The sequence below is a fragment of the Octopus bimaculoides genome, chromosome 18 (assembly GCF_046866305.1).
Source record: "Octopus bimaculoides isolate indiv1 chromosome 18, ASM4686630v1, whole genome shotgun sequence".
NCBI classification, from domain to species: domain Eukaryota; kingdom Metazoa; phylum Mollusca; class Cephalopoda; order Octopoda; family Octopodidae; genus Octopus; species Octopus bimaculoides.
In genome coordinates this window covers 21,023,103-21,038,162 of record NC_142945.1, presented here as the reverse complement: position 1 = coordinate 21,038,162, position 15,060 = coordinate 21,023,103, and the positions used below count along the sequence as shown (strand labels likewise).

The 15,060-nt window shown below is 38.4% G+C and overlaps 1 protein-coding gene across 2 annotated transcripts in view; it reads left to right on the top strand.

Moving 5' to 3' along the window:
* Nucleotides 1–13,291, top strand: part of LOC106869925 (lysosomal acid phosphatase) — a 42,172-nt gene extending 28,881 nt beyond the window's left edge. The window contains exons 8-12 of one of the 2 annotated variants that reach the window (XM_089365923.1): nt 1,062–1,150; nt 5,978–6,170; nt 8,682–8,792; nt 10,280–10,305; nt 12,376–13,291. In XM_089365923.1, coding sequence (XP_089222049.1) covers nt 1,062–1,150; nt 5,978–6,170; nt 8,682–8,792; nt 10,280–10,305; nt 12,376–12,441 — 485 coding nt within the window. In that variant the 3' untranslated portion in view covers nt 12,442–13,291. Of the gene's footprint in view, nt 1–1,061; nt 1,151–5,977; nt 6,171–8,681; nt 8,805–10,279; nt 10,306–12,375 lie in introns of both variants that reach the window. The other variant, XM_089365924.1, reaches the window with a different exon arrangement.
* The last annotated feature ends 1,769 nt before the right edge of the window (nt 13,292–15,060 follow it).

Genomic DNA, 15,060 nt, shown 5'->3' with positions numbered 1-15,060 from the left:
GCAGTGCACACTCTAGCTATGCTGGTGAATGTAGCTTCTGTGAAGCACATCTAACTGTAGCTATACCTTATTTGTAGTGACTTTCTTTCAAAATTATGCAAATTTCGCTGCATTTATCATATAGAGCAGAAGTTCTCAACAGGAGTCCATAAGGTCCCTGAGGGTCTATATAAGATTTTTGGGGGTCCTTGCAGCAAAATAGTAAATTGAGGATCCACAATAGTATTTAAAGGACTCCTGAAAAAATTTTGCTTTAGATGTATTTATTGGTATGTATTAGTATGTATTGCAAGAAACAGCTAGGTTTCTTTCTCTAACATTTTACTTAGTTCAACCTACACAAGTTAATATATGAAAAACTAAACAGGAATTTTGATGAAGTTTCTATAAAACTAGGCTTTAAACACTGAATGGCTATGGGGGTCCACCAGAATGAAATAATAATCAAAGGGATCCATAGATAAAAAATATGGTTGAAAACCCTTGATATAGAGAGTATGAGATGAGATACAAGGTATCACAATTCCTCTATTGTAGCACCCTAGACATGTAGTTTATTTCACAACTACAACTGCCAGTTGATCTCCCAACTGAAACAAGGAAACAAAACTTCCTTTAGTTTTTTTTTTTAATTGTTGATGCTCCTGATTGATATTTTTGGTGACAAGGTGGGATTTAATTTCTGAATATATAAGGTTAGAAGAGATACTGCAAAGCATCTTGTCTGACACTCTAACAATTCCATCAATCCACCCCTACCCTTAAACTGATACCTCCTTCATTAACCCCAAAAGAATGAAAGGCAAAGTTGGCCTTGGCAAGAATTGAACTCAGAGCATAGAGAATAAGAACAAATATAGTAAAACACCCTAACCAACAGTCTGATGACTCTGCCAATTCACTGCCTTTACAGTTATGACCCACCACCATGTAGGGGGTGTGATTCATGTATGTATTTCTTATTCTTACAAAATGACTCCGTCATGACAGAAAACTAAATTTTATTCCATAAAGAAAAGGGGTCGATAATCTTTTGGAATTTTTTATCTATTTTTTTCTAGGGCCAATACTGAAGAAAATTATTTCAAACATGAATAGCGTTGCTATTGAGCGCCAAAAGCCTGAAACCAAGTTATATTTCTACTCAGGGGTAAGTTGTTATTGTTCTTGTTCTTGGTATTGTTGTCATCATTGTATTGCTTCCAAATTGAAGATTTGCCATCACTAGTCTACAGTATGAAGATCACAAGAAAGCAGAATATACTTAGAGTGCATGGACCAACAAATTTAGTCAGCACTATGAATTAACAATGATAGTGTTGTTATTTTAGACTCATCATGGATTATGACAGTTCTACAATAAATTTTAATAAATTCAGCAAAAAAAAAATGTAAATAGCACACTTTGCTTAACCATTGGGTTAGAAATTATTAATTTATTTTTGTTATACATGTGTATAGGTGCAGGCGTGGCTGTGTGGTAAGAAGTTTACTTCCCAAATACACATTCAGTCCCATTGTGTGGCACTTTGGCAAGTGTCTTCTACTATAGCCTTGGGCTGATCAAGGCTTTGTGAGTGGATTTGTTAGACAGAAACTGAAAGAAGCCTGTCATATATGTATATATATATATATATATATATCGATTTAAATAAGAGCTCAAAACTGATCCATTGAAAACACTTTATTATAAAGATGACCTATGAAGTAAAGTATTTTCAATGGATCAGTTTTGAGCTCTTATTTAAATTGATATAAATACAAAAACTCACTTGTGAGTTTTTTGCTACGTTTGTTAACAGATACAATATTTTTGCCAAATTTTTGGTATAAAAATATATATAAATACATATATAAGAGTATGAAGACCGGGAAAGCCCCTGGCCCATCAGGAATCACTGCAGAGATGCTCAAAATATCTGGCAGTGTTGACTATAGCCTAGTCACCCGTATTACGAACCAGGTGATACACGAAGGAGTCATACCCAATGACTGGTGTAGCAGCATCATAGTCAACTGCTACAAAGGTAAAGGTGACGCTTTAGATACAAATAATTACAGAGGCATCAAGCTGTTAGATCAGGTTATGAAAGTTACAGAGAGGGTCATAGCCCAACTAATTAGGGAGCGAATCAATTTAGATGAGATGCAGTTTGGGTTCGTGCCAGGTAAAAGCACTACTGATGCCTTATTTCTAGTGAGACAGTTGCAGGAGAAATACCTAGCTAAGGATAAACCTCTGTACCTGGCTTTCGTTGACATGGAGAAAGCCTTTGACAGGGTCCCCCGATCCCTTATCTGGTGGTCAATGAGGAAACTTGGGATAGAAGAATGGTTAGTGAGAGCTGTGCGAGCCATGTACAGAGATGCTGCCAGTAAGGTGAGGGTTGGAAATGAGTACAGCAATGAATTCCGGGTAGAGGTAGGGGTCCACCAAGGTTCCGTCCTCAGCCCCCTCTTATTTACCATAGTCCTCCAGGCAATCACAGAGGAGTTCAAGACAGGTTGCCCCTGGGAGCTCCTCTATGCTGATGACCTTGCCCTAATTGCGGAGTCACTATCAGAACTAGAGGAGAAGTTTCAGGTGTGGAAGCAAGGTCTAGAATTGAAGTGCCTTAGAGTCAACCTAGCTAAAACCAAAATCCTAATAAGTAGGAAGGTAGATAAAACACAAACCCCTTCAGGTAGATGGCCCTGCTCAGTATGTAGAAAAGGAGTAGGTAGTAACTCTATAAGATGTACCCGGTGCAAGCTATGGACACATAAGAGGTGCAGCAACATCAAAGGCAGGTTAACTAGCAAGTTAGTTTTTGTTTGTGGCAGATGTTCAGGTGCAATAAAGACTGCAAACAAACAGGAAACAACTTCTATCTCATTCCAGGGTGAAAAACTAGAGGTAGTCGATAGCTTCCGCTATCTGGGCGACCAAGTTAGTAGTGGGGGTGGGTGCGCTGAAAGTGTAGCTGCTAGAATAAGAATAGCCTGGGCAAAGTTTAGAGAGCTCTTACCCCTGCTGGCGACAAAGGGACTCTCACTCAGAGTAAAAGGCAGACTGTATGACGCATGCATACGAACAACCATGCTACATGGCAGTGAAACATGGGCTGTAACTGCTGAGGACATACGTAAGCTCGCAAGGAATGAAGCCAGTATGCTCCGTTGGATGTGTAATGTCAATGTGAATACCCGTCAGAGTGTAAGTATCTTGAGAGAAAAGCTGAACATTAGAAGCATCAGTTGTGGCGTGCAAGAGAGATGATTGCGCTGGTATGGACATGTGGTGAGAATGGAGGAGGATAGCTGCGTGAAAAAGTGCCACACCCTAACAGTTGAGGGAACCCGTGGAAGAGGTAGGCCCAGGAAGACCTGGGCTGAGGTGGTGAGGCAAGACCTTCGTACATTGGGCCTCACCGAGGCGATGACTACTGACAGAGACCTTTGGAAATGTGCTGTGCGTGAGAAGACCCGGCAAGCCAAGTAAGATCGTTGCCAGTGCCCCTGGACTGGTTCTTGTGCGGGTGGCACATGAGATGCACCATTTTGAGCGTGGCCGTTGCCAGTACCACCTGACTGGCTCCTGTAGGATTTTCGAGCGAGATCGTTGCCAGTGCCCCTGGACTGGCTTGTGCGGGTGGCACACAAAAGACACCATTTCGAGCGTGGCCGTTTTCGTGCGGGTGACACGTAAAAGCACCCACTACACTCTCTGAGTGGTTGGCGTTAGGAAGGGCATCCAGCTGTAGAAACTCTGCCAAATCAGACTGGAGCCTGGTGTTGCCATCCGGTTTCACCAGTCCTCAGTCAAATCGTCCAACCCATGCTAGCATGGAAAGCGGACGTTAAACGATGATGATGATGATGATGATATATATGAATATATATATACATATATATATATATATTTATACATATGTATATACACACACACACACACACACACACATGTATATATATATATATATATATATATATATATATATATATATATATATATAGTTAAAAAAAACACAAAAAAACAACAAAGTGAGGACGTGATACGGATAGTGTTATTGGACGCTCGGGAAAGGAAAGAGAGTATGACATTTCGGGCGGAGCCCTTCGTCGGAAAGAGGGAAAGTTCAAAGAATGGAAAAACGGAGGAAAAGAAAATCGGCACCGATGCCCACGAGGTTACATATATATATATATATCTGTATATATACATGTATGTCTTTGTGTATGTTTGTTCCCCACCACCACTTGACGACCAGTGTTGGTGTGTTTACAAACCTGTAACTTAGCAATTTGGCAAAAGAGATCAATGGAATGAGTACTAGCCTTTACAAAAAATAATAAGTACTGAAGTCGATGAGTTCAACCGAAATTCTTCAAGGTGATGCCCCAGCATAGCTGCAGCCTGATGACCAAGACAAGTATAATGATAAAGGATGTGTGTGTGTGTGTGTGTGTGTGTGTGTGTGTGTGTATCTGTTTGTATGCATGTGTATAGATATATGTGTGTGTATCTGTTTGTATGCATGTGTATAGATATATGTGTGTGTATCTTTGTATACATATATATATGTGTATATATATATATGTATATATATATATCTATTTATATATATATATATATATATATATATATATATATATATATGTATAAAACATCCACCACCACCACTACTTGGAGCACGCCATTGGTTATGACGATACGAGTCCCAGCTGATACGATCAACGGAACAGCTTGCTCATGAAATTAAGGTACAAGTGGCTGAGTACTCCACAGACTCGTGTACCCTTAACGTAGTTCTCAGAAAGATTCAGCATGACACTGAGTGTGACAAGGCTGGCCCTTTGAAATACAGGTCCAACTTATTTTTGCCATCTGAGTGGACTGGAGCAACGTGAAATAAAGTATCTTGCTCAAGGACACAACGCTTTGCCAGGAATCGAACTCATGACCTTACAATCATATACAGTAATCCCATGCCATATTGTAGTCTATCTATCATGGTTTATTATTTAAGCTTACATCGCTTCCCCCATGGTGTTGTTTTGCATACAAAAATAATTTTTAAAACTATACAGTACAGTGTTGTTTCTACTTCACGGATTTTCATCTGTTATAGGGATTTTGGAACATCAAGGGATAGTCGAGGGGTTAATAACATAAATGTGTCTTTTTAAAGCCTAGCCAGGCTCATGGGCCTGGTTTACCAGTTTCAATAGCGTATGTGTTCCCCAGCTGGACAGGACGCCAGTCCATCGCAGTGTTACTCATTTTTGCCAGCTGAGTGGACTGGAGCAACGTGAAATGAAGTGTTTTGCTCAAGAACACAACGCGTCACCCAGTCCAGGAATCAAAATCACAATCTTGTAATCATGATGCTGACACCCTAACCACTAAGCCACACACCTCCACTGTCGAGGGATTACTGTATATCAATTAAGTAATACATACCTTCCTTCCAAGCACTGCTATAAACAGAGGAGTGAGCTAGAATGTTAAAACTCAGTGCATATGCACAGCAAAGTTCAAGGTCAATCTGTGCCAAGCAGCTTCACTTTGCATGCTTTAGTTTCATTACTATAGCAACAGTCGCGATACTTATGGATCAGACCTTATATATATGTATGTATGTATGTGTGTCTGTCTCTGTGTGTGTATCTATATATATATATATATATCCAGTCCTCAGTCAAATCGTCCAACCCATGCTAGCATGGAAAGCGGACGTTAAACGATGATGATGATGATATATATATAATAAAAAGATAAACCAAATTGCCTGTTTTATTTTGCTCACACTCTGTAAATTATTCAAATATGTTATATAGATCAAAAGACAAATTATGTTTAATAATTTATTGTAATTTGGATTTAGATGAAATTCTAAACATTAGTCAACCATTATGTTATCTCATTTGAAAGAACAATATTTCAATACACACACAGTTGTATAATTTCTCAACCTCTTTCTCTATTTCCCTCCAGCATGATGCCACTGTGTCGGCTTTACTCAATGCCTTAAGTGTTTTCAATGGCTTAAGTCCTCCATATGCTGCCAGTGTGATATTGGAACTTCATCAAAGTTTAGACCGAGGTTACTATGTCCAAGTATGGTACAAAAATACTACAGTTGATCTGCTGAACTACATGCAGCCACCATACCAGCTCACCATTCCAGGTCAGTCAGTTATTGTTATCGTCATAGTCATCATCATCATCATCATCACCACCACTGTCATCATCATCACTGCTACCACTACCACCCACACCAATTCCAATCAATGCTACAATTCCATTTCGCCCCCTCCATTGCCACTATCAATTCCCACTGCCACCCTCATTATCACCAACATCATCAATGCCTTTATCACTAGCACAACATCCACTACCACCACCACTACTGCCCCACCACCTTCACTATTCCACCACACTACCACCATCATCATTTCCACCAGCAGCACCAGTAGAAGCAGTGTTGTTTCAACATTTGTTGATTTTATTTTTGCTTTTTATTTTAGGATACGTTTTATTTTTTGTTATCCTATTATTATTTTTTGTTATTTTTAAATTATTATTCTTTTTGTTATAATTCTATTATTTTTTTTTTCTTTGCTTTTATTTCTTTCTATACATGCAGAGAAGTTGTTAATCCATTTTTCTTAATTCTGTGTCCATATATATATGGGCCACATTCTCAAATCTAAACTAGCATTTCTTCATTCTACATCTACCTAGGTGTTCTTTTTCAGCTCATTTTTTCCTCTGTTCTTCTCATTACTTCTTAATAGATAAAAAATAAATATACAAGGTGTATTCCAGCAGTTTTCAGACTTTTTCAGGAGAGATATTTATTAATTTCAAAGAAGGGAAAAAAACTCTAATCTCCCTCAAAGTAGGATCCTCTAACTTCAATGCACTTATTGTAGCACTCCAGCTACTTCATGAAGGCCCCTATGGAAGTCCTCGAAAGAAAAGGCATGCAAGACCCTTGACATAGCCTCCTTCAACTTCTTCCTTAGCTTGGGAAACAATCAAAAGTCATAGGGTACAAAGTCAGGACTGTAGAGAGAGCAAGAGACAGTAGTTGGTTAACAGCATGAAATTGTGGAATCCTGGGGCAGGTACTCTGACCTTTTGTAATGAAATCTCTACCTGAACCCCCTCAAAACCTCCAAAAAGTACTTTTTTATTGACCAACTGGCCAGAAGGAACCCAGTAGATGTACATGATACCCATGCCCTTGTGACCAAAAAATGGGATCATCATGAGCTTCCCAATGGACTTGCTTTGCCTGGACTTTTGAGCCAATGAAAACAGATGCTAGGGTCATACAAGTTAATCCATAAGCACTAGTGTAGCTAGAGTGTGTGCTGCCCAGGGTGGCTCTTCCATTTGCTGCCCCAGACACCACAAAAAATACATATTGCTTACAACAGGATGAAAAGTATTCCCCCTTTAAAAGTACCACCCAGGGCGGACTGCCCCCACCACCCCAACTACGCTAGTGTCCATAGGTACTCTGGAGCATTTCACAAGCTTCTATAGCATTTTGCCCTGTTTAACACAAAACTTCATTGCATAGCAAGCTTCGAAAGTGTCTTTACATCCTGATTGCATCTTGCAAATAAGTGAGCTGTGACATGCAGTGTCTAGTTGAGTGTATTCAAAGTGGTTACAGCTGTTTCCTTTAATCTAGAATAGCAAAAGTTGGCAGGATAGCTTATTAAATGTGTAGTAATGATATGATATACTAAAATTACAATAATGTGGGACAGTTATAACTGACTATCCTAAAGAAACATCTAAAAACTTCTGGAATGCACCTCATATGTGTATATGTATGTATTTATGTAAATGTACAGGGTGTCCACAAGGTCTGGGTACATAGAGTAAATAGAATTACAACATAAACAATTAAATATAAGAAATAATAATTTCTTAAAGAATGTGTTAATCCCCATGTGGGTACATGGAGTAAATAAAATCATAACATAAACAATTAAATATTAGAAATAATAATTTCTTTAAGTATGTGTTAATCCTCATGTACCCAGACTTTGTGGACACCCTGTATGCGTAAGCTTGTATGTTACATGTATGTTTGAGTGAGTGTATGTATATGCAAGTATTTACATGTGTGTGTATGTCGTGTGTGTGTGTGTGTGTGTGTGTGTGTGTGTGTGTGTGTGTGTGTGTGTATAGCAAAACAGGAAAATGGAAATTTTTTGGTATTATTTATTCTTCATTACACGTGTTTCATTTACTAATTGGAATTACAAATATTTACATGTTATATATAATTCGTATTTGCAAATGGAGCATGTGTAATGGGGAATAAATAATATTAAAAAATTCCATTTTCTTGTTTTTTTATGTAACTCTGCAAATAATATTTCCATAATTCTCAACTTTAATATGTATTTTGATAAACATACAACTGTAACTATGGATACACATTGATTTTAATAATGGAATAAGCAGATGTTCTTCAAGAGGAAACAGCTTGGATTTGCCATAACTACCTCTGTGTGTGTGTAAATGAATGAATGTATACACTTGCAAATGCATGCATATATGTGTATGTATATGTGTGTGTATATGATAGCATTAGTAAAGGATGTAACATTAGAGCTGGCCTTATGTTGAAAATCTCAATATTCCTAAAATTCTAATTGCTTATCATTTCTAGGTTGCTCCAAAGACTGTCCATATGAGAAATTTGTAGAATTAACAAAAGACAGTTTACCAGGAGACTGGGAAAGGGAATGCAGATCACTACATTATTCGGATAAACAACATGGTATGTGATATAGTTAGTATTATTTTAAATCATTCAATTAGTGGAGTTCCCTGTCCCTATCACTCCTTTGTACAACTTCCTGGTGCATGACCCACCTGTTTTCCACTCATTATGCCACCACTTTTATCACTTAGGCTCTTTCAGTTCATCTTGTCACCTATGTTGTAGGTGGCAACACTGGACCAACCTCCCCTCCTGTACTGCCTTTGTGTGTGTGTGTGTGTGTGTCTTTTCATGGCTGGATGCCCTTCCTAACACCAACCACTTTCCTGAGTGTACTGGGTGCTATTACACAGCACCAGCATAGGTGCTTTTTTTACATGGCTCCGGCTGAAGAGGGATGCAGGTGACATGCCAGTATGCAAAGACAACCATGTATTTACTTAGTATGGCATGTTTTCTCAGGCACTGCAAGCTGCCAGAGGTCTCAATCCTCTGCCATCCCCCTCTGTGAGACCCAACATCTGAAGGTCCCTTCTCACCACTTCATCCAATGTCTTCCTAGGTCTACCCCTTCCATACATTCCCTCCACAATTACAGCTCAGCACTTCTTGATGCAACAGTCTTCATTCATACACATCAGATAACCATACCAGCACAGTCTTCTTTCTTGCACACTACATCTGATGCCTTGTATACCCAGTTTTCTCTCAAATCACTTATACTCTGTTGTATATGCTCTTTTTGCTTTCTATGGTTTTGTCACAGGAGGATGGTCAGTAACTGTGACCTTTTTCTGAAACAAGAGGAAATTAACCTCAATCTGCTGTTGTTGGCACTCCATCGCTTACGACATCGAGGGTTCCAGTTGATCCAATCAACGGAACAGCCTGCTCGTGAAATTAACATGCAAGTGGCTGAGCACTCCACAGACACGTGTACCCTTAACGTAGTTCTCGGGGATATTCAGCGTGACACAGTGTGACAAGGCTGACCCTTTGAATTACAGGCACAACAGAAACAAGAAGTAAGAGTGAGAGAAAGTTGTGGTGAAAGAGTACAGCAGGGTTCGACACCATCCCCTGCCGGAGCCTCGTGGAGCTTTAGGTGTTTTCACTCAATAAACACTCACAACGCCCAGTCTGGGAATCGAAACCGCAATCCTGTGAGCGCGAGTCCGCTGCCCTAACCACTGGGCCATTGTGCCTCCACCCTCAATCTGCACACCTGAGCCAAATGTTTGCAACAGAGTTGTGATGTTAATTTCAACAGTAGTTGTTTATGTTATTTAGCCCCAGGCCTGTTAGTACTGATCGCACAGGCTTATGACCAATGATGCCCCAGTCATGATCATTCCATGTTTTCCATACCATGATTTACAGTGTCCCCATGTAGACATCATAATATTTATTATAATATTTATAATAATGTTTATTACAATAACTAATGATATATTTTCCAAAATACAGAATTTGTGACTTTCTTAGAAACCCCAAATTTGAATCTTTCATAATCTATTTATTTGTTTCCATTTTCCTTTTACCAGAAAATAAACGTCAATGCAGTGCTTTGGTGAGTATACCCATTTCATCATCCTTGAAAACTTCAATATTAATAATAGCTGTACAATTTGCTGTAACCTTTGGCTCAGCATGTACATGCATGTCTCATTTTATTAAAGCTTTATTATTTCCACTTTCCACATGTACATTGTATATGTTTATAATATACATATTGTGTATTGGTTTCATAGTATTTCTAAAGTATATATGTAACTTATATAGCTGATATATAAACAGGACAAATTTAGCTATTTCTCTGTAGGCACAGGCATGGCTGTGTGGTAAGCATGGTTCCAAGTTCAGTCCCACTGTGTGGCACATTGGGCAAGTGTCTTCTACTATGGCCTTGGGCCAACCAAAGCCTTGTGAGTGGATTTGGTAGACAGAAACTGAAAGAAGCCTGTTGTATATATATACACGATGCAGTGAATAAATTGTCATCTAAATTATGCAAAAATGAAAATAATGCTGACATCTCATTTTAATATATATTTACCAAATTTACATAAAGATATCTTGAAATACTAAAGAGTATATTTGTTCAATAAAATCATCATTGGCTCCAACCATGGTCTCCAGATGACTTCAGAATCTCCTACAACTCTTCTGGATGGTCTCCTTGTTTAAGTTAGTGAATACTGCCATAATCCTTACCTTCAGTTCATCTTTGGTGTTACAAGGAGTTTTTTTCCTCATTCACTCAACTGTACCCCACACGTAATAATGAAGGGAGTTGCAGTCTGGGGGATTAGGTGACCAGATGTTAGGGGTAGTGTGGTCGCAGAAATTATCTGATAGCCATGACTGAGTTCTCTTGCTTGTGTGGCATGGTGCAGAGTCTTATTGCCAGACAGAATCTTCCAGTAGCCACCATCTTTACCCAGGGCAGCACTACCTCCTCCAAGCACTTGATGTAGGCCTCCATATTGAGGCTGAGGCTGTGTGGGAAGATGAATGGAGGCATAACTTCACCATCACTAGTAATCACTCCAAACACCATGATGCTAGCTGGATATTTGATTTTTATCACTCTCAGTACATGTTTTGGGGACACAGCAACCCAACAGTTATTCTGCATGTTCACCATCTAATCCTAGCAAAGCCAAAGCATGTTTGCTTGGAAGGGGTGCTTGAGTTTGTTCAAAAGCTTCGTAGTATGGTCTTTCTTCTTCTCCTTGATAGCTTGGGATAAGAATTTGCCCTTTTTCATGAGGAATACCAAATGTCTTCATGCACTGCCTGCCTGATAAGAAACACAGACACTGGCAATGGACCCAGTTGACTAGGGGAGGAACATGATTAATCATGGCCTGGATCTCACCAAAAAGTTAAAGAGCTCTTTTCTTATCAGAGTTATCAGAGTGAATTTTCCAACTTGTTTTACCTTCGTAATCACCATTAGACTCATCCAACTCTTTTTGAATCCTCTGCGCTGCAGATTGACACCCAAACACTTTGAAATGTTCGTTTTGGAGCTTCTGGCACGAATGCCAAGTAGTACAGCATGTCGTTTCCAAATTTCCATTTGATTGGGGCTGCAGTTTTTAATAAAAATGTATTTATATCATTTGAACCTTATTAGTTTTATATCATTCTAATCATCTATGGATGATTCTGGTCTTACTTTCAGTGCCTTGGTTTTCATTTGATCTCTACTGCTTTGATTAGATTTCCGTTTCTTATTGTAACTTCATCATATCTGTACAGGACTTTTCTCATTTTTATATCTTAGCTAAATTCACAAATAAATTTTAGAAAGTACTCCAGCAAGATATTGTCTCATGCAAATTGTTTAAAGTCATCCTTAGAGAAGAAATGCTTAATGGTATATCTGTAACATTTATAACCATTGGCAGTGGTATCATGCAGCAAATTTGTAAATGAGGTCAGAGCTAGGTAGAAGAGCAGAGGGGATAAGGTACCTCCCTCAAAGATTCCTCTTCTTATTGCCATAGAACTTGATTTAATCACTTTCTCTTTTATCATCATCATCGCCTTCAACATTACCATCATCATCATCATTACCAACATCATGTTATTATTATTAATGATAATAATAATATAACCATCTTCATTTCAGAAACCATCAACACACCAAAGAGAAGAGACAGATTGTTATCACACCACAAAGGATTTCTCCAAATGATGAATTACAAACATTACTACAGAAATATTTAAATGAAAACAAAGACAAAAAAACAAAATTCCACAAAAAGACTCCTGTACATACTAAGTTGATTTTGAAAAAAAATTACTTGATATTTTATGATAATTTATTACACTTAATAACTAAATATTTCCTACCATCAACAAAGCAATATTTTCTTATTGATCTATTTTTCTATAACATACTTACTTGGTGCATATCAAATAATAATGATTTCTTTCCTTGGTACATGGCTTTAAAATGTTTAGGGTGCTGGGAACAACCTGTAATATTGACTCAACTACTTGACTGAGATTGGTACAAGACTAACAGTGGTGAAAAGGAAAACAAATCGATTATATTGACTCTCCAATACATCGTTGAACTTAGCATAAGGCTATAAGTTTGGGAGGCTGAGAACCATTGGTTGTATTGATCCAGTACTTAACTGGAATTGGCAAAAAACTATGAATTGAGGTGCTAGGAGGAATCAATATAATGACTCTGGAACTTGGCTGAAATTGACACAAGGCTTATAAATTGTGAAGCTGGGAGTTAGGGACTGTATCAATCAATATGATCGTTCTAGGACTTGACTGAAATTGGTATAAGGCTATAGATTGAAGATGGGGCTGGTGTTGAGCCAATCGATATAATGATGCTAGGACTTGATTGAAATTGGAACATCTATGAAATTTATAGAATATAGTCAGTCGTAATGATTTCCAGTATATGTAACCTGGTATTTATTTTATCAAGTCCAGAAGAATGAAAGGCAAAATTGATCCATTAAGATTTTGAACACAGAATATGGATGTAACTGAAGTAAATATTATTGTAAGAAATTTAATTTGGTGCATTGTTATTTCTATCATTCCATTGTTTTTATGTACTTATGAAATTGAGGCATATCACTACTTTCTGTAGTGTTTAAGTATATGTGAGAGTGGTAAGTCTCCAATTCCACCCTGGCTAGGGTGCTAGTATTATACAGGACGTGCTACCAAAAATCCAGTATCTTTTTTATTTAGCTTTTTTATTCTTTTGTCAAATGAGGATGAATACATCCACAGCCCTTTTCAGTGTCTTTGAAACTAAAAGGAGAAAGGGAGGAAATTGTCCTAAGAAAAGAGACTGGACCAAATAATTTCAACAGAGTAAACTCTGTTGAAGGCACCCAAGGGCAGGGGATGATGTTAAACTGAGAGATGATTCAGTTCACCAACCAATAACAAGAACTTCCATCTCGCAGTTTCTGTCTAAATTTAATCAACAAGGATTTGGTCTACTAACAGCCTTAAAGTAGAAGACACTTGTCTAAGGGGCTGTGCTGTTAGATGGAACCTGAAACTTCATAATAATAACTGGTATTCCAACGATGACAAGGGTTCTGGTTGATCTGATCAACAGAACAGCCTGCTTATGAAATTAACGTGCAAGTGGCTGAGCACTCCACAGACACGTGTACCCTTAACATAGTTCTCGGAGAGATTCAACATGACACAGAGTGCGACAAGGCTGGCCCTTTGAAATACAGGTACTACTCATTTTTGCCACCTCACTGGACTAAAGCAATGCTAAATAAAGTGTCTTGTCCAAGGACACAATACGTTGCTGGGAATTGAACTCACGATCTTATGATTGTGAGCTAAATATCCTAACCATTCAGTTATGAAACAAATATCTTAACCAAACACACATCCATACCATACCTATATACTTCAAAAGACCAAGGATCTATCAGTAGCTATTATTCCTCACAGTTAGAGAAAACTGAAGCAACAGTTGGAGTGGCTGTGTGGTAAGTAGCTTGCTTACCAACCACATGGTTCTAGGTTCAGTCCCACTGCGTGGCACCTTGGGCAAGTATCTTCAACTATAGCCTCGGGCCGACCAAAGCCTTGTGAGTGGATTTGGTAGACAGAAACTGTCTATGTATATGTATACATATGTGTGTGTTTGTCCCCCACCCCCCACCCAACATCAATTGACAACCGATGCTGGTGTGTTTACGTCCCCATAACTTAGCAGTTCGGCAAAAGAGACCAATAGAATAAGTACCAGGCTTACAAAGAATAAGTCCTGGGGTCGATTTGCTCGACTAAAGGTGGTGCTCCAGCATGGCCACAGTCAAATGACTGGAACAAGTAAAAGAGTAAAAGAGTAACATAAGATTAAGGGACCTGTTTCAGAAAGGGAAACATAAGAAAATGTCTGAAGTAAGATGCGAACTCAAAAACTATCAGCTTGTAGCCTAATGCTCTGTTGACTCAGCCAAGCTATATCACGCTAAATAGAAGAAAGGCGGTATCTAATGTTGTTAACTATCAGTTCCATCAAACTTCCTTTTCAGCCATTAAACAACATCTTAAGTGTTAGCATCTTAACCTTGACATAATTTCAACTATCCAACAATAACAATAGCAACATCGTAATCAAAAACAACATCAGAATCAACACCAATTATTTTTAATGAGTTAACAGCTCAGTTTCTGTGGTCACACTACCTGCTAGAAGTAGCAGCCAAATCTCCCTCACATTCTCTCTCCACCATGCTTTTAAAAGTGGACATGTTGAATAATGTGGTCCTTGATTCCTTGCACATAAAGGAAAAAATAG